Raw genomic sequence first — 25,135 nt, 5'->3', positions numbered from 1 at the left:
ATCCCCAGGATCGAATTTTCTGATTGAACAGTCAGGAGCCAAAGAGGGTAGGACATCAGGAGAGCATGGGGAATTGGGCTCAGAAGCTTTGGGCTGAACTCTCTGAGATCTCCTCGGTCTCTATGGGCATATTGTTCACAACTTCCCCACCCTCCAAGGGCACACATCTTTCATTAAGCAATTAGCATTGTCTTCCATGTATCCTAGTTGGCTGAGAGCTCCTCAAGGGAAGAGTTTTCCCTCCAATTTTATTTTTCTTGTACCTAGTATAGTATGTGGCATGTAGTAGGTGAATGCATGTATACTTAGCCACTTCAGTCATGTCCAACTCTGTGTGACCCTATGGACTGCAGCCTACCAGACTCCTCTGTCCATGGGATTCTCCAGGCAAGAATACTGGAGTGGGTTGCCATTCTCTCTTCCATTTGGGAATGTTTACAACAATTCTGCTTAGTTAATGAGATACCTTGTGAATTAGTTACTGTAGGTAGATAGGCATGCACTGGAGGACTGTCAGAGGCATTGCAGAGAAGATTCCTGTATCATGTGAGAGGCTTACTCTAGGTGGCTAATAAGGATACATCTTCTCATCCATCCATGCATCCACTCCCCATCATCCTCCAAGCAAATCATCCATGCTTGCACTCTTCCAACCATCTAATGATCAACTCTCTGATCCACGCAATATTAATGCAGTATGGGCTAAGTTAATATTGCGTGGATCAGAGAGTTGATCATTAGATGGTTGGAAGAGTGCATGCATGGATGGTTTGCTTGGAGGATGATGAGTGAGTGGATGCATGGATGGATGGATGGATGGATGGATGGTTTTTTGGGGGGATGATAAGACATTGAATGTTTTGCTAGGTGGATAGTTAAGTGGTTTGTTGGATGACTGGTTGAATTTGGCTGGATGGATGAATGAATGGACAGATGGAGGGTTGAATTAAAAGATGTCACCTTATTGGGTGCCTAGAGTCCACCTCCCACATGACACAGGAATCCTCTCTGCAATACTTCTGACAGTCTTCAAGTGCATGCCTATCTACCTGCAATAATTAATTTACAGGCTATTTCATTAAGCAGAATTGTTGTTAATATTTATAAATTCTGGGCATGGTAACATAGTGTATATTACTGGTTAAGGGCATAAGCTTTGGAAACAGATCTGGGTTTGAATCTCAGCTTAATTAAAGCAGTGGGACCTTGAACAAATAAATCCCTTGGCCTCTCTAAGCTATGGTTTCCTCATTTGCAAAACAAAGATAATGGCCCTACCTTGCAGGGTTGTTATGAGGATTAAATGAAATAATTATTGGTAAGGACTGCTCAAGAAGAGGTAATTGTTACAGTACTAAAATGTACTCTCCTATAACTTTTGTTTTCACCAAAAACCAGCTATGTGCCAGATATTGTTAATAATGTTGTGTATTCAGGGATAAATATTCTGAAATAGTCCCTCATCTTTTGGAGTTTAGTTCTAGTTAGGGGTCCAGACAATAAAAAATATATATATAATTCCAGACAGTGTTAAATGCAATGCAGAAAATTGAAATAGATCGAGATAAAAGACAGTGATGTGGTTGGTAGGGGGCAGGTGGCCTTTTGGTGACCTGTGAACTAGTGGCAAGAAAAATATACAAAGATCTATGGAGAGGGTGTCCCCGGGGACAGGAATGGCCATGGAAAGGTTCTGAGGCAAAGACAGACTTGCTCAAGGAAAAGACAAAAGGTCAGGGGTCAAGGTCGATGGTGGGGGAGTCAGGGCACAGGGGTCTGCAGTCATAACTGTGGGAGGCAGGACCGCGGGCCATGGAGGCTGTACCACGTGATGAGGACACAGCCCACGCTCAGTCCCCATCCCGTCCTCTGGGACAACACAGAAGGAGCCGCACTCGTGTGGTGGCCGTTCAGCTTCCCAGTGACAGCCGACAGGCTCCCCGTCTCCTGACCTCCAGGCTGAACAGTCCGAGCTCTCAGCTTTCCTAGTTGGTATTCAGAGACACCTGCAGCTGCTATGTGCTGAGTCCCATAAGCCTAAAACCTGCACGAAATCAGGTTAGACCCAAAGGAAATTCGGCTCAGAAAAGCCAGGAGATTTCTCGTTGGGATTATAATGAACTGAACCTGTAAGCGTGTTCCTCCCTGAACCTTGCCCCTGGGGCATTTGCAGGGGTAAGAAGGATAAAAGGCATCTTTGAGGCTGCTTCCAGGATAAAAGGGGCTTCCCCAATGGCTCAGTGGTAAGGAATCTGCCTGCAATGCAAGAGACACGGGTTCCATCCCTTAGTGGGGAAGATCCCCTGGAGAAGGGCATGGCAACCCACTCCAGTATTCTTGCCCAGAGAACCCCATGGACAGAGGAGCCCGGCGGGCTGCAGTCCATCGGATCGCAAAGAGTCGGACATGACTGAAGCGACTGAGCACACACACCAGGATAAAAGACGTCTGGAACCACTTATCTAGGAGCATCTGGTGTAGGATCTGGGCTCTTAAAGAAAAATAAGCAATGACGGTGGCTGATCTCCTCCCAGGCTGATCCAGGAGCTCAAGTGGGGTCACGAGGATCTGTACCCTCCCCTCACTCAGCAGTGTTTTCCTCCCTGTTGCCTTTCCTCTCCATGGGGAGATAAAATGGCTCTTAGGATCTTCAAGTTTCATGGACTTTGAGACTCTTATCTAGTAGTTCCTACAACAGTCTGAAATTCTATCTTCTTAGCTAAATAGCTTAGTTAACTCTGAACCTTACCTACTGTGTCCTGACTGGCCAAGCCCAAGTCCTGTGACCACCCCTGAAATTGATAATAGATAGAGACCCTCTCCTTCCACACAGAGAATGGGGGAGGTTGGTGCCCCTCAAAATATTGGATGATAAATTTCTCTTAGGCACGATGGATGAATTCCAGAGATATGCTATGCAACATTGTGCTTATGAGAGAGTCAATTCTCTAGTAGGTTGATAAGAAATCTGGGGTCCCCGAGGAGGAGAAAGGAGTCTGGGGCTCTCAAGGAGGAGAGAGGGGTCCAAGGCTCTCAAGGAGGAGAAAAGAACAAACTTTTTTTTCTACAGTGCTTTGTCTTAGTCAGTATAACAGTGTATCTTGCTCGAGGACACATTTCTCCTTAACCTTCTGACTAATCTTGTTATCTTAAGACTTGTATACTGTGGGAATGGGTCTGGTAAGACCTTTCTATTGTTAGTTCTAATCTTGTTAATTTCAGATGTATGTTGTGGGAGTGGGTCTGATGAAAGTATATAAGGCCTTGCTAAGACTAGCGAGGTGGGCACTCTCCACTCCCCTTCTGATGTCTATGTCAGAAGCTTTCTCTCTCCTTTGTTCACTTTAATAAAACTCTGCTGCACAAAAGCTCTTGAGTGATCAAGCCTGGTTCCGAAGCTAAATTTTCTTCGGAGATTACGAATCTGACACCGTTCACCATAAGCTATCACTTGTAATCCACACTACTATCCTGAACAGTTAAAAATGTGTTAAGGGTGTTGCTCTCAGGTTATCTGTTCTTTCCACGATTAAAAACAAAACAAAACAAAATAGATGCTGTTAGGAGGAGAAATGAGAGTGGATTCTGGACAAACAAAAACAGCATGTATCTCTTAACATTTCCCAAATTGAAATTAACTACTCCTTCCTCTGTGGTTCAGAAATGTACCTCTTACGTGGTTCATCTCCTTCTGCTTTAATATGTGTACACGTGTCTCCGTCAGTGCTCTTCGGCTCCCTGGGGATGGAAACCATGTCTTTAGCTCCTCAGGGGCCCCCACTCCTGACGTACCAGGACAGAGTAAGGGTCCAGGACTTGCTTGGTTAAGTTGAAACCAGTTTTAGGGACCAGTATAACTACTGTGCCCCTCAGATAGTCCCAGGAAGAAGCATCAGAGAAACACCCCCTGAGGACAGCCGAGCTCACCCCACCTCTGTGATCTCTCTGGTTTTCCCAGGCAAAGCCAACAAGAATGTTCAGTGGGACGAGGATTCAGTGGAGTATATGCTGGCCAACCCAGTCAGAATCGCCTTCGTCCTGGTGGTCCACGGCCGCGCCTCTCGGCAGCTGCAGCGCATGTTCAAGGCCATCTACCACAAGGACCACTTCTACTACATCCACGTGGACAAGGTGAGGCCCGCCCTCTGATCGCCCCATGCTGGCATTTCTCTGGGGGTGTGTCTGCCCCTCTCCAAGCTGGCCCCCCTTTCAGGGGAGCCTTGCAAACTGAGCAGCTGCCTCCCCCAGACCATTTGGTCTTGAAGTACTATGTGTGTGTGTATCGTGTGTGTGTGCACATGTATGGGTGTTGATTTCAAAGCTCCCAACTGCGACTTTAGACTTCCTCCATGAACATTGTCATTCATGCCTCTTTTGCTCACGGTCCTGCCCAATGCAATGCCTGCCACTCTGTGAGGATAGCTAACCCAGGGCTGGGCCCACTTTTTCCATCAAGGGCCAGAGGGCAAGTATTTCAGGCTTTGTGAGCTATACACTCTGTCACAGCTAATCAGCTCTGGCATTGTAGCCTGAAAGCAGCCATAAAAACATACACGAATGAATGTGTGTGACTGTTTCAATGAAACTTTATTTACCAAAAAAAATCATGGAGCCAGCTTGTTGACCCCTGAGCATCTTGTTCCAGAGGTTTCTGTTGGTCTGCTGATGTGACATGATTGTGTCTTTGGTCAGGAAGACAATGGAGATGCCTATTCAAAAGTCTGATTCTAGCAGGCCTGCCAGAGGGTAGTGGAGAAATTCTACCTTTCAAAATACTCATCAGGTTTAAATGCAAGTGTTAGTCACTCTGTCATATCCACTCCTTGCGACCCCATGGACTTTAGCCTGCCAGACTCCTCTCCGTCCATGGAATTCTCCAGGCAAGAATGCTGGAGTGGGTAGCCATTCTCTTCTCCAGGGGATCTTCCTGAACCAGGAATGCAACCATATTAGATACAACCATATTACTTAGCTTGTTATCCTCAGACCATATGTATCAGTCTTACAGAAAAATGCAGACTCCCAGGCACCAGCCTACACCTACAACCAGTAATGCAGAGGCAGAACCAGGGAATCTGCATTTCAAATTGCTAAAGTAATACTTTAAAAATAATGAAGTTTGTGTATGATGCAGAAAGATACTCCAGGTCTGAATCAGTTACTTGCCAAAGTTCAGAAGCCCTGTCACCTAGAAGGGAAGGGACAGAGACGGGGTAAGGGGCAGGGCTGGGGTGTTTTCCATGCTGCTGAATGTCACCCTTCCTCTCCTGGGAAAGCGCTCCAATTACCTGCATCGCCAAGTGCTTCAGTTCGCCAGGCAGTACAGCAACGTCCGCGTCACGCCCTGGAGGATGGCCACCATCTGGGGGGGAGCCAGCCTCCTGTCCACATACCTGCAGAGCATGCGGGACCTCCTGGAGATGACCGACTGGCCCTGGGACTTCTTCATCAACCTCAGCGCAGCTGACTACCCCATCAGGTAAGGCGGCCCTGGCCAGCCTGCTTTGAGGTCCTGCTTCCCCTGTCATATCTGGGAAGCCAGAGGCAGAAGCAGCCTGCCTCCCATCTGGAGAAGCCTTCCTGCCTCTGAGATGCTTACTCACTGTCTCTGTAAAGTCTCTCTACACAAGGGCCACACTGTGCTTGAGAATCACGTAAGCATTCACACACTCTTCATTCATTCAACAGAGATTTCTTGAGTACATGGTTTTCCCAGCTCTGTTTGAGAATGCACTTTAAAGGCTGAAACCCTTGACCATGAGGTGCTTCCATTCAAATGGGGGAAACAGAAAACACACAAACTAAGTATTTAAAATGGCACATGGTAAAAATAAGGCAGAGAGCAGCAGGAGCATGGGAAAGGTGGAATTTTAACGAGAGTGGCCAGGAACATCCTTCCAGAGAAGAATGGAAGATGGTGATGGAGTGAGCCACCCAGACAGGGGAAATGATCCAGTGGAGGGCAACGCAGGTGCTGAGCTCTGAGGATGCCTGATGTGTTCCAGGAACAACAGGGCTCAGTGTGGCTGGAAGAGAGGGTGAAGTCGTAAGAAACAGAAGCCAGAGAGAAAACTGAGGTGAGATCATGGAGGGTCTAGAATTTGGCCATTACTCAAAGGAAGATGGGAACCACGCACCGTGTTTGGAGCAGAGGAAGGTCAAGGTCTGACTTAGGTGTTAAACTGAAAAGGACAAAGTGGAAGAAGGGAGGAGGGTGTGACAGCCTGGGCAGAATCACAGACAGGCGTCTCTGGGCTGTTGGAATCCCATGGGTGGGTTTGTTTGGCTCCTATCAAATTTTAACACATGAATTGATTGCCCACATTTTACAACTGGTAGATTTCAACTGAAACTGCATATCTCTAGCTTCTCTTGAGGTCCTCCCCAGGGCCTGTAGGCTACTCAGCCACAATTATGTGCGGGTGGTGGAGCAACCAGCAGCCCTGGGGCGGTGAGAAATTCAGATGCCACTCTGTCCCTTTGCACAAACGTTGATCTACTCTTTAAAAGAGGTGTAAGCAAAGAAACCCCTGGAGATCTCTTTAAAGGGAGGGGAAAAGGCAACAAAGTGAACTATATTTCCTATCAAGAAGGGCAGCTCTTTGCTTGACTGTGTCTTCCATCCTGCTTATTGAAAGGCCAAAAAGGAGAAGTGGATGGGGTGAAGCAGAGGGCCTTCCTTTCTCTGATAGCACTGGGTACAGCATTTCCAGAAGAGCTAGATGAAGGAGTCTTAAAAAATGTATTTTTATCAAGGCAATTCTCAAACATGCACAAGAATACAAGACTAGTATAATGACCCCTGTGTCACCCAGTTTCAACTATCATCAATTCATCTTGTATCCATACCAATAAAGACCTTGACCCTCTTCCACCAGCCCTGGTGAAACATTTCTAAGAGGTCATATAATTGGATCTGTAAATATTTCAGTGCGTGTGTGCATGCTTAGTCGGTCAGTCATGTCCAACTCTCTGCGACCCTATGGACTATAGCCTGCCAGGCTCCTCTGTCCATTGGACCCTCCAGGCAAGAATACTGGAGTGGGTTGCCATTTCCTCCTCCAGGGGATCTTCTCAACTCAGGGATCGAACCCACGTCTCCTGCAACTCCTGCATTGGCAGGTAGGTTCTTTACCCCTGAGCCACCTGGGAAGCCCCAAATATTTCAGTAAACATATCTAAAAGATAAAGTCTCTCTTGGAATTTAATGTCAATATGATTGCATGAGTGCTAAGTCACTTCACTGGTGTCCAATTCTGTAAAACTATGGACGGTAGCCCACCAGCTCCTCTGTGGTGGTCCCTGGGGATTCTTCAGGCAAGAATACTGCAGTGGGTTGCCACGCCCTCCTCCAGGAGATCTTTCCAACCCAGGGATCAAACCCGCATCTGTTCTGTCTCCTGCATTGGCAAGTGGGTTCTTTACCACTCGTGCCACCTGGGAAGCCCATCAGTGTGACCTGGGGCTGGATCATTCTCTGCCGTGAGGCTGCCCTGCTCACTGCTGGTGTTTGGAAGCACCCCTGGCCTCGACCCATTAGATGCCGGGAGTGGTTCCCGCTCCCAACCACTTGTGACAACCACAAATGTCTCCAGATGCAGTGTTTCTGGAGGAGCAAAATTGCCTCCAGCCGAGAACTCTCCAGTTCCTGAGAGAGAGAACAGCCTGGACTTGGGTCAGAGATGAACTACTTGCCTTTGAGAAATTTAAACATGGCTGGAACCTAATAAACAAAACAAGGAGGAGAGATGAGTATAGGGAAGTACAGGGCGAGGGTGAGCTGGAGCCTTCTCCCTTTCCCTTCCAAAGAAGGAGTGTGTTCAGAAATACCCCAGAAGGTCGAGTGCAGCTGCTGGCGTGGCAGGCGCTCCCTTCAAAGGTCAAGATTAACACTCCCCCAGCTCCAGACCTCCCGTGGAGGCCTCAGAGGTCATGTCAGCCTCAGTCAGGAGGTGACACTTGACAAGGACCTCTCAAGGGCAGGGGGGCCAGCCTGTGACCCTTCCCAGAAGAATCGCTTCAAGTCTCAATGCTGCCCCCTATAGGCCTCGTGTTGATTTGCAAGTTGCAGTTGTAACAGCAGCCACTTAGCCAGGTCAGCTGGTCCAGGAGATCAGCATTTCAAGCATTTCAGTATCCAACAAGATGAGTGCTCAGACTCCCATATGATGGCTTAAGGCTAGACTCCGAGTTCTGCCACCTCACTCACAGGTGACCCTTGGCAAGTAAATACAACTTTTGTGAAATCAGAGTGTAGTAATAGAACCTAGAGAGTTTGGGCTCTTAGCTCAGTACATATCAGCTCTTAATCCTCAAGCTGGATCCAAGGCTGAGCCTCCTGATCTCTAAGAAAGGTCCAGAAATCCTTTCTCAGACCATGTGCCTCACCCATTTGGGGGTTCGGAGAAGGGAGTCATCATGTTTTTAGCTTTGATGCTCCGGTTATCTAGCCATCCCTGTCTCTCCTCTGCCTCCCATGGTCCTCATTTCCGTGTTTCCCTCCCTCAGCCCTTCCACCCACTCGCGTTGCCAGCATCATGGCCAGAGGCGCTTCACGTGTCAGGCACTGCTGGTTCCTCTTGCTGTTGTTTTCGTGAAGTCGCCCCACACAAAAACATATGAATTTTGCAGATGAATGGTTTTATCCTGGGCAACTCTGATAGGCTTTCACTTCCCATCTGCCACTCCATCTGTAGCTTCCAAAACCATGACTTCTCCCCTCCCAGGAAGGATGAGCAAACTTAGGAGCCTTCTCGAAGGGGCGGGAGTGCCCAAGTCAGAAGCTTCTACGAGACTCTGAAAACCTGGGTGGATATCCAAGGGCAGCGTTCACCCATCCTGGCTGCTCTGAGCTATTTGTGATTTGACATCGCCTGTCCAGGTCAGCTGTCCAGCTCTAACCGCCAGCCAGATTCATCAGTCTCTACTGGCCAGTAGCCTCCATGAGACCCTGGATACGGACAGCCTAGCTGCAGATTCTGCCACCACCGATGGGCCATTTGAATCGGCACCTGTTGCCTCAGCTTTCTGCATCTCAGTGTCTGCACCTAAAAGGGACCCAGTATTGGTACCTATTTCAGAGGGCAGTTAGGAGAATTAGGGGAAACCTTGCATGTCAGGGCCTTAACACAGTGCCTGACACAGAAACTGCTCCCCTAAAGCAGGCAGTAGTTATTATAGTTGTATAACAGTGCTGGTCCCACAGGCTGGGCTTCATCATCAACTGAGTTGCTTTCCTTTTTCCCTTCACTCATGAAAAGACCAGAAAAATATTTCTTGAACTCACATCTCTTTCAAAAGTGGGAAATGCAAAGTGAGATTCAAAGACTGAATGTTTCAAGAGAAACAGGTGAGAACCAACTCGTCTGTGAACAGGAAGACTGTTCTCGTGTTTGGAATATGCAAGTGAAGTATGTTTAAAGAATCTAGGCCTTCCCACTTCACTGTTGACGTTACCACCTGGCACACGTAAGCTCTGGTTGGAGCTGTTTATGCATCCAGTTGGTTGAAATGGATATTTTCAACCATTGAGACCCTGCTAGGTTTGGAATCATCAAAGAACATGATGCTTTTATTCAATATATTCTGTTACTGAGTAAGGCTGGAAACTGAGCTAGCATTCTTCAGTTAGATGGATCACAGACAGGGATGAAACCAAAAGCATTTTGCAGTTGGTTTGCGAGGTTTGGGCCGGTGGTAAAAGACCCCACACCGTCTGTCACTGGGCTCTGTGTCCTGGAGCAAACCAGATGCAAAGGCTGAAAGTGTCCATGGCCCCTCCAGAGCTCACATTCTGTCTGTGGTGTGTGTGTGTGAGCATGCATATTGTGTGTGTGCAAGCATCAAGCAAAACCCAGAATCTACTAATTCTGCCTCTTAGGGATTCATGGCAGCAAGGTCTAACCCAGTGGGCCCCCCCGCCATGTGAACATTTAAGCTACCCTTAACCGTAGACCCAAACCTCTCTCTTGAGATACCACCAGGGACCCAGGGCAGGAGCATAAGAGTTCTTCTGCAGCTCCTCAGCCTGAAAGACCAGCTCAAACAGACAGGAAGCAGGTGTCTGGGCCTCTCTGCAACATCCCCAAGACCAGTGTCTCCAAGGCACTGATCAAGCAAGATGAACGCCCAGATCCAGCAGACATTTCCTGTGTACCTACTGTGTGTCAGGCCCTCTGCCAGGGCCTTTAACATGTGTGCTGTCTTAATCTTCATCCCTTAAAACATAGCTTTTGCTGTGTAAGAAAGTTTAAAGAGGTTAGTATTAGAATTTCGTGAATTTTGTAGGGAAGCCTGGTTACCTTCCCCTTTCAGCAGGGAACTCCTCCACCTGCTTCCATTAGAGAAGTTTCCAGTGATTCTGGTTGGCTGAGACAGATTTGGGGTTGAAGATGGAAAGATGAAGGCTTAAGGACGGAGGTCTGAGTTTCCCTTTTTCCCTCCTTCCTTCTTTCACTATCCAAGCCCCTCTGATAGCAGCCCAAGGGTGTCTTGGGGAGGAAAGAACTCAGACTTGCCTGTGAAGCCAGCTAAAAATGGTCCTACAGGTAAGATCAGAAGATGGGGCTTCTCTAACTTCACTCATTCATGCAGCAGATACTTACTGACTACCTACTATGTGCCAGACACTATGCTGGCTACCAAGTGTTCAAAGGGAAAGAGAAACGTGGTCAGTCTCTGCCCTCATCCTAGTGGTTTGAATCACCTGGGTTTGAATCCCAGCTCTTCTGTTTACTAGCTGTGTGAACATGGACTTGAGAATATCGCTTAATGTCTCCAGGCCTCAGCTGCCTCATCTGTAGAATGGGTACAACAACACCACCACCCCATACGGTTGCTTAGAGAGAGAAATGAATTAATGTATGGGATGTGCTTAGCACCCAGCAGGCACTGTCTGTGCGACAGCCCTTGTTATTGATAGAGGGAGTTGGAAACTAACCATAAAGATCACATGAGTGAACATGTGGTCACAAAGTGAGGCAAGTATTCTGAAAGGAAGGACAGATGAAAGAGCATTTAGCAAGTGAAGCTCACCTGCACCTTGGGGCCTGGGGCGGCCTCTCTGTGGAGGCAGCGCGTGAACTGCGGTATGTGAGATGGGTAGGGCTTAGCTAGCAGTGTGTTCCAGGAAAGGGGATGGCATAAGCAAAGGCCAGGTGTAGCAGGACCCCTGACAGGCTTGAGGAGTTAAAAGAAGGCTGATGTGGCTGAAACACAACCAGCCAGAGTGCCTTACCACCAGGGAGGATGGTCCAGCCAGTTCCTGCAAGGATTTCTGATCCCTTGTCCAGTGGTTGACTCCTTAGCCCAGAAGCTGTGCAGTTTTAATGAGAAGCCCTTGGAGAAGGAAATGGCAACCCACTCCAGTATCCTTGCTTGGAGAATTCCATGGACAGAGGAGCCTGACAGGCTACAGTTCATGGGGTTGCAGAGAGTCAGACACAACTGAGCCACTAACACTTCAAAACTTCAACCTTATTTGCAACGTGGAGAAATCACTTTGGCTGCCATGAGATAACAGTGGGAAGGGGACTGAGCTGGTGGGAGAAGCCCATGAGGAAGGAGGTGATTGCTTCTGCCGCCATTGCTGATGTAGAACCACATTCGGGGAGCCGTCCTCCCCAAAGCTCAGGCAGAGGCAGGGGTCTCAGAAGCCATCGTGAGCTTTCTGAATCCAAGCAGCGTCTTAGCCTTTTAGGCAGAGAGCCAGGCAGCTGCTCGTGTATAGGGCCCAGGCCCCCCATCTGCAAAAAACAGCCTCATTCTCAGGAGACCTGCAGAGCCCAGCTGGCACAAAGGACCCAGAATGGCCGGGGGCCTGGGTCAGAGTTTTTGAAGAGGGCTGACCTTGAGGCAGGAGGGGACGGCTAAGGACTGTGAAAGAAAGTGCTAGCAACTCCTCTTTGTTCTTTTGGCTTTAAGTGTGATAAAATGTGCACAACATAAAACCTACCATCTTAATCATTTTTAAGTGGTTAAGCACATTCACATTGTTGTACCACCAAGCTCCAGAACTCTTTTCATTTTCGAAACCGAAACTCCACACCCATTAAACAACTTCCCATCTCCCCTCCCCCAGGCCCTGGCAGCCAGCATTCTATTTTCTGTTTCTATGAATTTGACTGCTTTAGGGACCTCCTGGAAGTAGAATTAGGCAGTGTTTTGTCTTTTTGTGACTGGTTTATTTCACTTAGCAGAATGTCCTCAAGGTTCATTGACATCGTAGCAGGTGTCACAGTTCCCTTCCTTTCTGAGAGGGAATAAATCTCCCTTGTCTGGAGAGACTACGTTTTGCTTGTCCATTCATCCATCACTGATGGGCACTTGGGTGGTTTCTACCTTACAGCTATGGCAACTAATGCTGCTAAGAACATGGGTGTATGAATATCTCATCACCTCCCTGTTTTCAGTTATTTTAGTTATGCCCAGAAGTAGAATTACTGATCATATGGTAATTCTGTTTTTAGTTTTTGAGGAACCTCCATACTGTTTTTCATAGCAACTGTACCAATTTACATCCCCACCAGCAGTGCACAAGGGTTCTGATTTCCCTATATCCTTGCTCATGTATTTTTCTTTTCTTTTCTTTTTGATAGTAGTGCAAAGTGTTTCTTATTCTTTTTAAGGAGCATAAGTTCCCAAAAACAAGGGTCCTGGAACCCTGGAAAGTTTTGAGTAGCTGACATAACTCTCAGTAGACCCATGAAGTTAGCTCCAGGAAATTGTCTCCCCATAGGATCATGGCCCTCAAATGATTCTTCTAGAACTGCTTCCCAATCCACGTCAGCTCCCCCTTGTAATTCCTCATCCTCTGAATAGGACCACCTGTTCACCAGCAGCTGGAAACCTGTGTGACCTCCATCTCACTGTTCCAAGGAGGCCTGCATATGCCCATTCTAACCCTGACACCATTCCCATATGCATTCTCACTTGTGATTCCTCCATTGCGGCCCAAGTCAGACCGTCATTGCTTCACACCTGGGTCTTCAGAGTCCCCCAAGAGGACATAGTCTGAGCCAGACTCTGAAAACAAGCTACAGCCTCTCCAGGGCCATATGGAAAGGCCAGAAGCCACCACCCTCTCTGTGAGCAGCTAACAAAATGTAATCATCTATTCAAACAGGTGTGCAGTTCACTTCCTGACTGGCTGAGTGCTAGGGACTGGGAGATGCGGCAGAGGAATGGATCTTCTCATTCACTGAGGGCATTTACTGTCTATGAGAGGAATGGAGAGCGTGTTGATCAAATAATGTCAGGGTGCCGTAATGGGAGACAAGGAGGAGGTCCCACTTTAAGGAGCATGGTCAGGAAGATGAGATGCATTTTTTTAATTTTTTTTTTATTGAAGGATAATTGCTTTATAGAATTTTGTTGTTGTCTATCAAATCTCAACATGAATCAGCCATAGGTATACATATATCCCCTCCGTTTTGACTCTCCCTCCTCATCCCACCCCTCTAGACATAGAGAATAGACTTATGGACATGGGGAGAGGAGAGGGTGAGATGTATGGAAAGAGTAACATGGAAACTTACATTACCATATGTAAAATAGGTAGCCAACAGGAATTTGCTGTATGGCTCAGGAAACTCAAAGAGGGGCTCTGTATCAACCTAGATGAGGTGCTTTTAAACAGGGGCTTTTAAAGAGTGAGGTTTAAAACCAAGTCCTGAAATGAGGCCCATTGTGCAAAAGAGGGGGTGGAGGTACGGCAGAGTGGAACAGCAGATCATTGATCTGGGGGGACACAGATATTCATCCCTTAATTACAGTAATCAATAGCAAGGTGAGTATTAGGATGGAAAATGTGTTAGCCTCAGTACTTCATGGGAGGCCATATTTAGGAGCCCAACACCAGATGTTCGGGTTCAACCATCTCTCCCACTGACCATGTTCTCAACATCCAGCCGCATTTATTCTTTGGATGTTCAGAGATTCACACCCTCTTTCCCGAGACCCCGAAGCCCAGGTGGACACCATCCAGGGAAAGCTCCACCCAGACACTGTGCAAGTTGGAAAGAGTGTATCTGCTGTCACTGTTGGTCACGAGGCAACTGGAAAAACATGCCTGTAATTACGCCGTTTAACAGTTTTGTTTGCATCTAATAGCAAAATAATCATTTCCTCAGCCCTGTTATTTTTTTTAGCCTGACAGAGCTCACTCCTGCCTCCAGAAACACAGTTTGCTTTCCCCTTGCTGGCTGTCCTGGGTTTCCCGAGCTGTATTTTTGGCTGGACAGCTCTACAAGCTTTCTGGAGGTGAGGACCAACCCAGAGCATCCCCTGGACAGAGCGAGGCTGGAGTTCTCATGGGGCGCAGATGAGAAGCACCGACTTCTCAGAAAGTTGGGGTGGAACACTGTGTTGGCTCAAGTAGATAAGGAAGGACATCCCCGGGAGAATGTAGGGGGTTCACATAATCAGTGCAGAAGGTGGCAGAACTCAAGGCAAGAATGACATGACTTTTCTCACTCAAGGGATGCCCTGTGGTTTACTTTTCAGTCATAATGTCTGTTCGCTGGCTGGCTGTTATCTCTTCTTTCATTACTGAAAGTTGCTGAGCCCTGGGGAAAGAGGTGGATGGTTTTATCTTGAGTCGTGTGTCCTGGCTTTGGTCAACCCTTCAGTCATTCCTTCGCTCCTTCATCCATCACATACTTATTGAGATCCTATTGGATTCCAGGCAATGCTCTAGACCCACGCTGTCCAGTAGAACTTACTGTGCTGATGTCTAGCTCAGCAGACACCAGACACATGTGGCTATTGAGAGCTGGAAATGTGCTTTGTGGAACCGTGGAACCAAGTTGTAAATGTGGTTTGATTTTAATTTAAAGGTAAGCAAATAGTATATTAAGCAGCATGATCCTTGTTGCTCAAGTTGGAGTAGTGAACACAATGATTAAAAGAAAACTCCTGCCCTGGTGGACCTTGTCGTGGGGCAGGAATGCTTCCACTGAGAGAATTACACTGCTCTGAGCAAAATAAGAGAGTGGATGCTACCAGTTCAGAGACAAATGTGTTCTCTAGCCTCTGCCAGTTTGATTGTCTTACGCATCCCACGTTGACCATGCATTGAATTTGGTAAGGTATTTTCTTCCTAATGCCTCCCTCCTCAGATCTCATAGTTCTTCCTCCTGGCAGAAGCTGTCTACCTGTCCATAGTCGGGATATTGCCAGCCATGGGCATCTTCTTATCCAGTGCATGGAGCAGGTTTGCTTCTCAGGAAAGCTTCATTGATGTGGTTTGTCCACCAGAGGCCAAAAGCAGGGAGGCGGTGCACTCTAGGATGCTAGAGCACATCCAAGTGTATCCTGGGAATTTGAATGTGAGCCCAAGTGGCCCACAGTGTGGGTGATCAGCCCTGCAGAACCTCTTATCTTCCCCTGCCTCCCTCTCACACGTAACTACAGGTAGAGATTATTCTCAAGGGCTTTCTAGAGAAACAGCATGTCTTATAAGGTCAAATGGGATAAAGGAGGGGAGTTTCTACCCCTTTTATTGATGACAGCAGAGATTTAGATGAGCATGGGCCCAATGGATAGGGTTAAGGTCCAATTTTGGGGTGGCTAGATGGAAACTCTGTGGGTTTTATTATCTTCATTATTCATCATCATCATTCATTTTCTTCCTTCCACTTGCTGCCATCTGAGTCATTGCCCAGCACAGAAAATGGTCAGCGGTGGATTCTCAAAGGAGAGGCTTGGGGAAGCCCTTCAAGATTCTCCAGACTCCCATGGATGATATTAGCTAGAATTTTGTGAGTCCAGTCAGCCTTTGTATCCATGGTTCGCATCCAGGTCAATTGGATCTGGAGCCCACAATTATGGAGGGCTGACTGTAAGAGACTTGGACATCCTTGGATTTGGTACATGTGCAGTGGGTTCTAGAACCAATCCCCGGCAGATCCCGAGGGGTGGCTGTATTTACTATGTTCAGGATCCTGGGCCAAATGATTTCCATGTGTTATCTAAAGTCACAGAAACCCCAGAAGGTAGATGCTATGGCTGCACCCCATTTTACAGATGTAGAAACTGAGGCTGAGAGAAGTTAAGGAATTTACCCTGTGTCTCACAACCAGTGTAGATCAGAGCTGGGATTGACATCCGTGCTTCTTTCATCATTGGAGGAAAAAGAAACCTGAGTTCTTCACCTGCAGGTTGTATTGCATCCACTGGCAGTTCTGGACCGAAGCTGTTCCACTCATTCTTCCCCCGTATAAATCCTCTTCCTCTTCATCTGCAAGAGAAGCCAGGAGGCAGAAGTACCCAATAACCAACAAGAGAGGCGTGGTGCACATCAGTACCTGCCTCCAGAGCCACTGGCATTCACCAGCTGCTAAGAGGTCATCACTTTCTGCTTTGATCCTCAAAGCATCCCCAGGGGGTTGGCATTGAGAAGGGCCCTGAGGCTTAGTGGGTGTGAGTTACTTGCCCAACCAAAGTCACAGAGCTTGGCGGGGGGCCAAAGCTGTTTGAAGGCAGGTGCAGCTGACTCCCAAGTGCAACGTCTTTCTATTCTGCCCAACTGCCTCACCCAGAGGCTGGCTGGCAGTGGACCCACCCCACCCAGGGAAAAAGCCAATCACAAGAGCACAAACCCTACCATGTGACCATGACAGTGAGTGTGGTCCCATTTCCAGAAGGACTCTCCCCTCTGGCTGATGGAAGATTGGGCTTTACCAGTTGTGTTTGCTCTGAAGGTGGAGGGAGAAACCAGCTGTCCTTCCTTAGCTGGGAACGCCTTGCTTTCAAATTCCTTTATAGCCCTGTCCCTTTGGATCTCAGACTCTCCAGACCCCTCCCCCAAACTGCCAAACTGCGGTGCTAATGGAATTCTCACTCATTTAAACCTTAGCCTCAAGCAGCGTAATTAAGACCAAACGGCTGCTGTCCCTCCAAAAGTGCACAGTTGTTCCACTGCAGAATGGAAATGATGCTGGTGTGTTCTGAGCCATCGCTCTCTCCATGAGGGCATGTGAGCAATCACACCACGTCATCCTGACCTGGGTTTGAATCCTTTCTGCATCCCCTACTAGCTGCATGATCCCAGGACAGGTGGATCCGACCATCCTGAGTCTCGATTTTCTCACCTGTAAGAGGGAGACGATAACATTACCAGCAGCCAGGTGAGAATCCAAGCTCCACCTGAGGTCCAGCTCTGCAGGCTGATACCCAGCTGAGTGTGGACACAGAGGCTCAGGCCTGGCATCCACGTGCATCCTCATGTTCATCCCTCCCACCATCTAGACGTTGTGCCCAAGATGCTCAGCCGTGGTGACGGCACTGAGAAGAGAGAGGTGGTCAGGTCTGCCAGGGAGCCCTTAGCTTCCTGCATCCACCTAGTTGCACAAACAGAAGAGACGAGAAAAAATATGACTGATTCTGTCCCCAAGTGGTCAGGTGCTGCCCAGATTTGAGACAAGAAGCATGAGAAAAAAGTAGTGGAGGGCTTCCCTGGTGGCTGAGTGGTAAAGAATCCGCCTGCCAATGCAGGAGACATGGGTTCAATCCCTGACTGAGGAAGATCCCACATGCTGTGGAGCAACTAAGCCTGTATGCCACGAGTACTGAACCTGTGCTCTAGAGGCTGGAAAGTGCAAGTACTGAGCCCACATGCCGCAACTACTGAAGTTCAAGCACCTTAGAGCCCAAGCTCCACAACAAGAGATGCCACCACGATGAGAAACCTCGCCCTGCAACTAGAGAGTAGCCACCGCTCACCACAACTGGAGAAAAGCCTGCACAACAACAAAGACCCAGCAGAGCCGTAAATAAATTAATTAATCAATAAAATATATATATATATATATATATATATACCCACACACACATATGTATAGTGGAATCCAGCTGGGGAGTTTTCACCAGACAGTAAGCCAGCCCACTAATAATCATGCCCCAGCACTGAGTAATCATACTGTCAATCCTTCTTCCCTTTGGGTGAACCTAAGGAGATGGGCAGAAGGAGGCCTGATATGGGAAACAAGGCCGGAGCCCTCTCTCCACACTACTTTCCTCCTAGGATCATTATAAGAGATAATAAAACACAGGGCCCAGGGCAGAGCTGGGCATTTGTTACATATGACCAGAAAATGGGTCTCGTTACTATTATAATAACAAAGATTCCTGGGCAGTTATTAATTCTGGACCAGAAACATGGTCAGGCCTTTGTCATGGTCACTTCCTTCCCTCCTATATTTTATGACTCTACAGTGTTAGTCACTCAGTCATGTCTGACTCTCTTATGACCCCATGGACTGGGGTAGCCCACCAGGCTCCTCTGTCCATGGAATTCTCCAGGCAAGAATACTGGAGTGGGTTGCCATTTCCTTCTCCAGGGGATCTTCCTGGCCCAAAGAGCAAATCCAGATCTCCAGCACTGTAGGTAGATTCTTTACTGTCTGAGCCACCAGGGAAGACCCTGGTGGCTTCTGTACCCTTGTACTAAATAGAAGTGTGGCTCACAAGAGAGCAGGCACACACACACACCTTTGAGGCAAACTGATCTCTGTAGAGTCAAGAGCTGAGAGCTCTTCTCTGGAGCTGAGCCGTGTCTGGATGCACAGGAAGGTGAGCAGCCCTGGCCCCCATCATCCCTCCCTGCTGCATGGCTCTTTGAAAAGAGCCTTGGTGTCGATCACCCTTTTCAACTGCACTGGGCTGAAGTAACACTGTTGAGTCACTGTAGCTGCAATCTCCCGAAGATTCAAAGTTCTACCTATAGATCTCCTCTTCAACCTCACCTCTCCCACCCTATCCCCAGGCTCAAGTAGTTTGCCCTGACCAACCTGGTGGCCACTACATGTCTCCCAGGCAGGGTCGAAAGCTGTCAGATGCCAGCTATGACATCTAGATGGGTTCACAGCCTGGGGGATTGTCACAGAGTAGAAGCCAAGGCCGAGAGCAAAGTCCCCTGCCTCCTGCTTACTCCTGTCCATCTGAAGTGAAGCAACCCTGGCAGGTCCAGACTGAGCACCTGGAGCCCACATTCTGGCCTTGGCCCAGTGCCCATAACGCTGCTTAGTTAGAAAGGGAAGAATGGGAAAGAGGAGTCCATTGGGTGGTGCCAGCCAGCCTTCCTGGGGCAGGGCCTCAGTGGGATCCAACATCAGTGTTCTGTTCCCTTGTAGAAGAGGAATGGAAATTGTGTCCCCAAGAGCCTCTGGCTGTCTCCTGTGTCCTCCAGAGAAAGTGTCTCCTTGGTGCAGTTTAATTGTGTTCATCAGTCAACATTAGTTGGCAAGCCCAGCCAGGGGCACAAACATCCACCACCCCTTTCTGAGTGTAATTGTGCTCTTTGAGATGCGGGAATGTGGTTTAAGGCCAAGCAGTTTTTGATTACAGAGTCAATCTTTGTTTAAAAGTTTGCCGCCCTGGGGAAGTTTCTAACAAGTTACTTTAAACAATGCATTCTCTGGACACCTACAGCTAAATGGTCCCATTAATCCAAATTGCTTTGCCGGCATTCTGTGCAGCCATTCAGCAACAGGGCAGTGTCCGAGATTGGCTTCACTGAGAGGGATGACTGCAAAACCAAGCGATGGCTGCTTGTCATGAATCGATCTGCCAGGAGATGCCCACTCCCCCCAGGTGTCCCTGCCTCTACTCATCCTGCCCCAAGCATGCACAGGGTGCTGTGCTAAGTGCTTTGATGGTCTCATGTAGTCTCACCAGCAATCTGGTGAGGTAGGACCTCATCCTCCCCATTTGAGAGACAAGGGACATAAGGACTCTTCCAAGGTCACTCACCTCCTGAGAGATGGAGCTCAGACGTAGACCTACCTGTCCTTGACCACAAGCCAGGGCTTCCCAAGTCGGAGCCACAGTGAGCCAGATGGTTTACAGTAGTATGCAGACAAGGTGTTGAAATGGCAATACTTATCTATAATAGTACATATAAGGAAAAAGTAACGTACCCCAGATTTCCAAAGTTGATGTTTTCTTTTTTAAAAAAAGTTGATCTAAATAAGAAAATGTTAGCAAAACAAAATACAAGGAGTGAGTGGCTCTTCAATCACTCAAAAATATTTATTGAGTATCTACTATACAGGGCTTCCCAGCTGGCTCAGTGGTAAAGAATCCGCTTGCCAGTGCAAGAGACGCGGGTTCAACCTCTGGGTTGGGAAGGAATGGCATTTCCTCCTGTAGGGGGGGAAATGGCAACCCATTCCAGTATTCTTGCCCCAAACCCCATGGGTAGAGGAGCCTGGCGGACTACATTCCCCGGGGTCACAAAGAGTCAGACACAATGTAGTGACTGAGCATGCATGCATGCAACTCTGCTGTACATGCCAGGCCCTTTTCTGGGCTCTGGGATACAGCAGTAAGTAAAGAATATTCCTAGTGTGCCCCACCCCCGTGCTGATGAGAGAAAGAAACAATAGATAAGCAAATGGGTAATGTGTGAGTTGGAAATGTGTCTGAGGAAGCATACCACATTGGAAGGAGAAGTGTGGGCCAGGAAGATACTTTGATAAGGTAGATATGAAAAACAGTTGAGAGGAAAATGTATAAATGACCAAAAAAGAAGAACAGCATAATGGTAGGAGTCAACAAAGCCTTTTTGTAAAGGACTGGATAGCAAATAAAATATTTATTAATTTTAGGTTAAGTTTTGCGAGCCGGATGGTCTCTATCACAGTAGTACAGTTCTGCCACTACAGCAATAAGGCAGGCATAGGCAGTATGTAAACAAATGAGCATGAGAGTATTCCAATAAAACTTTATTTATAAAAACATGTGTTGAGCCATAGTTCACAGATCCCTGCACTAGACCATTCTGCTGGATCTCCCACATTTCAGATAATGGCCTTGCACAGAACACACCTGTCTCAGCCTTTGCAAATTTAGTTCCGCATGCACCTACCCATCTTCCCAGGCACAACCTTTCCTGCATTGTCTCAGATGAGCCTGTCACTCAGGTGCCAGCTTTGATGGACTTTTTGCTTCAGCTTTCAGGACCCTGGATAGAGAAAGAATGGGTGAGATTCCCAAGGCCTTCTGGTCAACCTCCTCTGGCACCTGGCCTGGACTCCAGCCTAGCCATGGATAGCTGAACTTGACATAAAACAAAAGTTTCCTTTTACTTTATTTTTCTCCAACCTGCCTGGCTTTACCAGTCCTGAACTTGAGCTAGGAAGCAACATGTGAAATGCATCTCACCCGTCAGTATTGCCAGACCAGGGCCAGCCAGAGACATGACAGTTTGTTCACAGAGGGGCTTCCGTTACTGTAGGTCTATCTGGCCCCCTAGTATGTATCAACCAGAGCAGACTGCATGTTCTTACCGCTCAGCCTTCTCTGCATAAGCCCATTAGAAATGCCTGGTGCCCCTGAGCACTGTAATTCACCCTGTGCCCCCTCTTCAATCTGAATCAAACAGGTTAATGACCTTGAGCCCTGAGACTCACTGATTTCAGTACTTACCCCAGCTGCCTTCTCCCCCTCAAAGCACAAGACTCGTTTATCTTTCCTTGGCTGATCAGGCAAACTGCTGACTAATGCCCTAATGCCAGCTAATTCTCAAAGATTTCCCAGAGTGTCTGGACACGTGTTCCTGTTATACCTTCTGTAAATCTGGTTAATCTTGTGTATCTGGTTACCCATCATCTTTCTGCCTAGATGTGTCTGGGCTCCCTGTCTATAATTTGTCCCATGAGACTGCCAAAGTTTTCAATGTTGATTTGGGAAGAGAGAGAGAAATTTTCAGCCAATACAATGACCACAAAATCCTTTCTAATGAAATATCAGTTTTAGTTCCTCATTCTTTATTGAAGTATAGTTGATTTACAACGTTGTATTTGTTTCAGGTGTACAGTAAAATGATTTCAGTTATACACACACACACATACATACATACACACACACACATACACACACATATATGGGTCCCTCACGATTGATCCATTCATATAGTCAACCTGTTAACTAACTAGTTAGCACATGCTTAGTGGACACATAGAATGTGCCAGACATTTGCAAGGATATGCAGTTACAGCCACCAATAAGTTAGTTAACATTCCTGTCCTCATAGATTAAGCCATTTAATAATTATATCCTTATGACATTGTTAGGCCAGAAGTTCATATGCATGTAATACAGGAAACCAATATGCAGCCTTTTCTCTTCAAGGAAATCAGGGAAAGCGCCCCTGGAGAAGTGTCCTTGGACTGAGAGTTAGAAGAAGAGAAGGAACCAACTGGGTGAAAAAAAAAATAGGGAACAAGTGTTTCAGGCAGAGAGGGCTGCATGTGCAAAGGCCCTGGGGCATGAGGGAACGCGGTTCATGCAGTAAGTCAAGAGAGTGTTACATGGACAGGGTGTGGTAAGGGGATAAAGCAACAGAATAAGGTTGGAGAAGTAGGCTGGCCTAGATGCTGTGGGACCATGAAAGGCATGTTAAGAAGCCCTGAAAGTGAAAGTCGCTCAGTCATGTCTGACTCTCTGTGACCCCATGAACTATACAATACATGGAATTCCCCAGGCCAGAATACTGGAGTGGATAGCCTTTCCCTTCTCCAGGGGATCTTGCCAACCCAGGGATAGAACCCAGGTCTCCTGCATTGCAGGCAGATTCTTTACCAGCTGAGCCACCAGGGAAGTCCAAGAATACTGGAGTGGGTAGCTTATGCCTTCTCTAGCAGCTCTTCCCAACGCAGGAATTGAACTGAGGTCTCCTTCATTGCAGGCCGATTCTTTACCACCTGAGCTACTAGGGAAGCCCCTAGTTTATGCTGAATGCAACAGGTTACCTGTGAAAAGTTTTTTATTGGAAAGTGCCATGATGAGATTGCTTTAGCTCCTAATCAATTGCTTGGCAGTGGGGAAAAAAAGAAGGAGTAAAAGTCGCTATACCAAACTGCTGAAGGAGGAGAAATATAGTAGCTGACATTTCTGCTAGTGGATATGTACATTACAACTCAGGTAATGACTTTCCATCAGGCTGGTGCCCCCTGTTGCTTCATTACAGTGATTTTCTCTCTCTGCTGTGCTTTTCCACCCACAACAGTTTTCTTAGTCTCCAGGCCCCTGGGTTTCCTGGAGAGACCCTGTAACCTGGAGTTGGACCCCAAAATCCTCTTCCTCGTCTCTATTTGGCAGAAATTTTCTGGGACTGAGGCCATGGAAGGATTAGAGGGTGCATTTGGGAAGTCAGCAGACTCTGAATCCAGTCCGTCCTGTTTACTGGTTGTGACCCGTTGCCCATCCTTTCCTTTCCTCATCTGTCAAATGGGAACCATCACCGTCACCTACCTCACATCGCAGTCACAGCCTCCACCATGAGGATGAAGCTGTGAAATGTGAAGTGCCTTGTCTGGCACAGAGAAGTGCTCAATCTGTAAATGTGATGATAGGATGACAATAGTGTAAATCCACTAGTTTGACAGTTTTGCAAAGTGCGGAAACAACATCTATTTCAATTAGGTTGTATCTTCAGGTCCAGGTGCACTGCCTGGCACAGAGCAGGAGCTCAGTAAGTCCTTGCTGAAGTAAGAGATTAAGGAGCGAATGGGTGGCAACGTGTAACACCACGGGGATGCAGCGCCTGTTGCCGTTTATTCCCAGTTGATAAAAGAATCACTGATTCTTTATTGCATGTTTTTCACTTCCATGATTATTACAAGCATCTCTGGGTTTTTTCCTGGATTGAGGACCAATGGAAAGGTTTTTGTCTTTACTTATTTCTTTTGACTAGGGGCATTTTCAGATTTCTCCACCATGAAAATGGAAAAAACATTCCAGTGTCAGAGAGTCAATTTCAGAAGAACAATGAGCCTTGGTGGGTTCTTGCAAGTCCTGAAGTTGGTTCAGCCACTACTCCCCTTAACTGGGGGGGGCCAGCACGGGTACAGAGGAGTCCCACTTGGGGGCCCAGCAGGCCAACATATCACACCTGTCCCACCACATGCCAGCTCCCTTGCAGCCAGGAGAGGATTGAATGTCATATGTGATCCCCTGATGTCATAAGGTGGGTGTCTAAGCTGTCCTCACCTCCACGAGAGAGGGCTGGGAGGTGGACACCGTAGCTGGCCACTTTCCCTCCAGTTTCCGTGACCAAGCCCTGTATCCTCCAGGCCTCTTTGGTGAAGAAGCCCTTGGAGACTGAGGTCAGGTGACCAGGCACGAGTTCCTTCTCCTGTTAAATGAGGACTGTGTAACCTGCATGAGTAATTTAACCTCTCTGTACTTCATCTGCAAAATATGTGATAATAACAGCACCCACTATATGCAGTTGTTGGGAAGACAAAATAAGAGTCAATATATATCAGTCACATAGAACACAGGATTTATATCCTCAAGAGGTGTCATCATTATTATCATCATCATCACTGTTATTAGATAAGCTTACCCAAGGTTTGGGGAAGACCTGGTAGCTCAGCAGTAAAGAATTCGCCTGCAATGCAGGAGTCATGGGTTCAATCCCCAGATCAGGAAGATCCCCTGGAGAAGAAAATGGCAACCCATTTCAGTATTCTTGTTGGGAAAATCCCATGGACAGAGGAGCCAGGTAGGCTACAGTCCAAGGGGTAACAAAGAGTTGGACATGACTGAATGACTGAACACACACACACACACAAGCTTTGAGAAGCTCAGTTTGCACCATTGTAAAATACAGCTCTTGCTGCCTACCTTCTGGAGTGGTTCAAGGATCAAGTGAGTAGTGTATCTTAAATATTTATAATACAACATACCAAGCACAATTCTTATTGTAGCTGTGTTATAATGACTTGTTTTTTAGTTTGAGGTTTGGCGCTTTCACTGGTCCTTTTTTATTGTGATAAGATACATCTATCATAAAATTTACCATTAGTGGAGTTTAGCACATTTACAGTGTTTTGCAGCCACCATCACTGTTTAGTTCCAAACATTTTAATCATCCCAAAAGAAAACTCTGTCCCACCAAGCAGTCACTGTCCATTTCCCCTTCTCCTCAGTTGTGGCAATTACCAATCTGCTCGGTCTATAGATTTACCTATTCTGGACATTTCACATAAATGGAATCGTACAGTGTATGATCTTTTATGCCTAGTTTCTTTCACTGACTATCATGATTACAAGGTCCATCCATGTTAGAGCACATGTCAGTGTCTTGATCTCTTTTATGGCTGAGTAATATTCCATTGTGTGGATAAAC

General features: G+C 47.3%; 1 protein-coding gene across 1 annotated transcript in view; it reads left to right on the top strand.

Moving 5' to 3' along the window:
- The window catches only part of XYLT1 (xylosyltransferase 1), a 340,665-nt gene that overhangs the window by 249,698 nt on the left and 65,832 nt on the right, over nucleotides 1-25,135 (top strand). The window contains exons 4-5 of the mRNA XM_081556246.1: nucleotides 3,959-4,131; nucleotides 5,277-5,479. Coding sequence (XP_081412372.1) covers nucleotides 3,959-4,131; nucleotides 5,277-5,479 — 376 coding nt within the window. The remainder of the gene's footprint in view (nucleotides 1-3,958; nucleotides 4,132-5,276; nucleotides 5,480-25,135) is intronic.

The sequence above is a fragment of the Giraffa tippelskirchi genome, chromosome 13 (genome assembly GCF_054371585.1).
Source record: "Giraffa tippelskirchi isolate mGirTip1 chromosome 13, T2T-mGirTip1v1.2.pri, whole genome shotgun sequence".
Lineage (NCBI taxonomy): Eukaryota > Metazoa > Chordata > Mammalia > Artiodactyla > Giraffidae > Giraffa > Giraffa tippelskirchi.
This window is presented reverse-complemented; position numbering and strand designations above follow the sequence as displayed.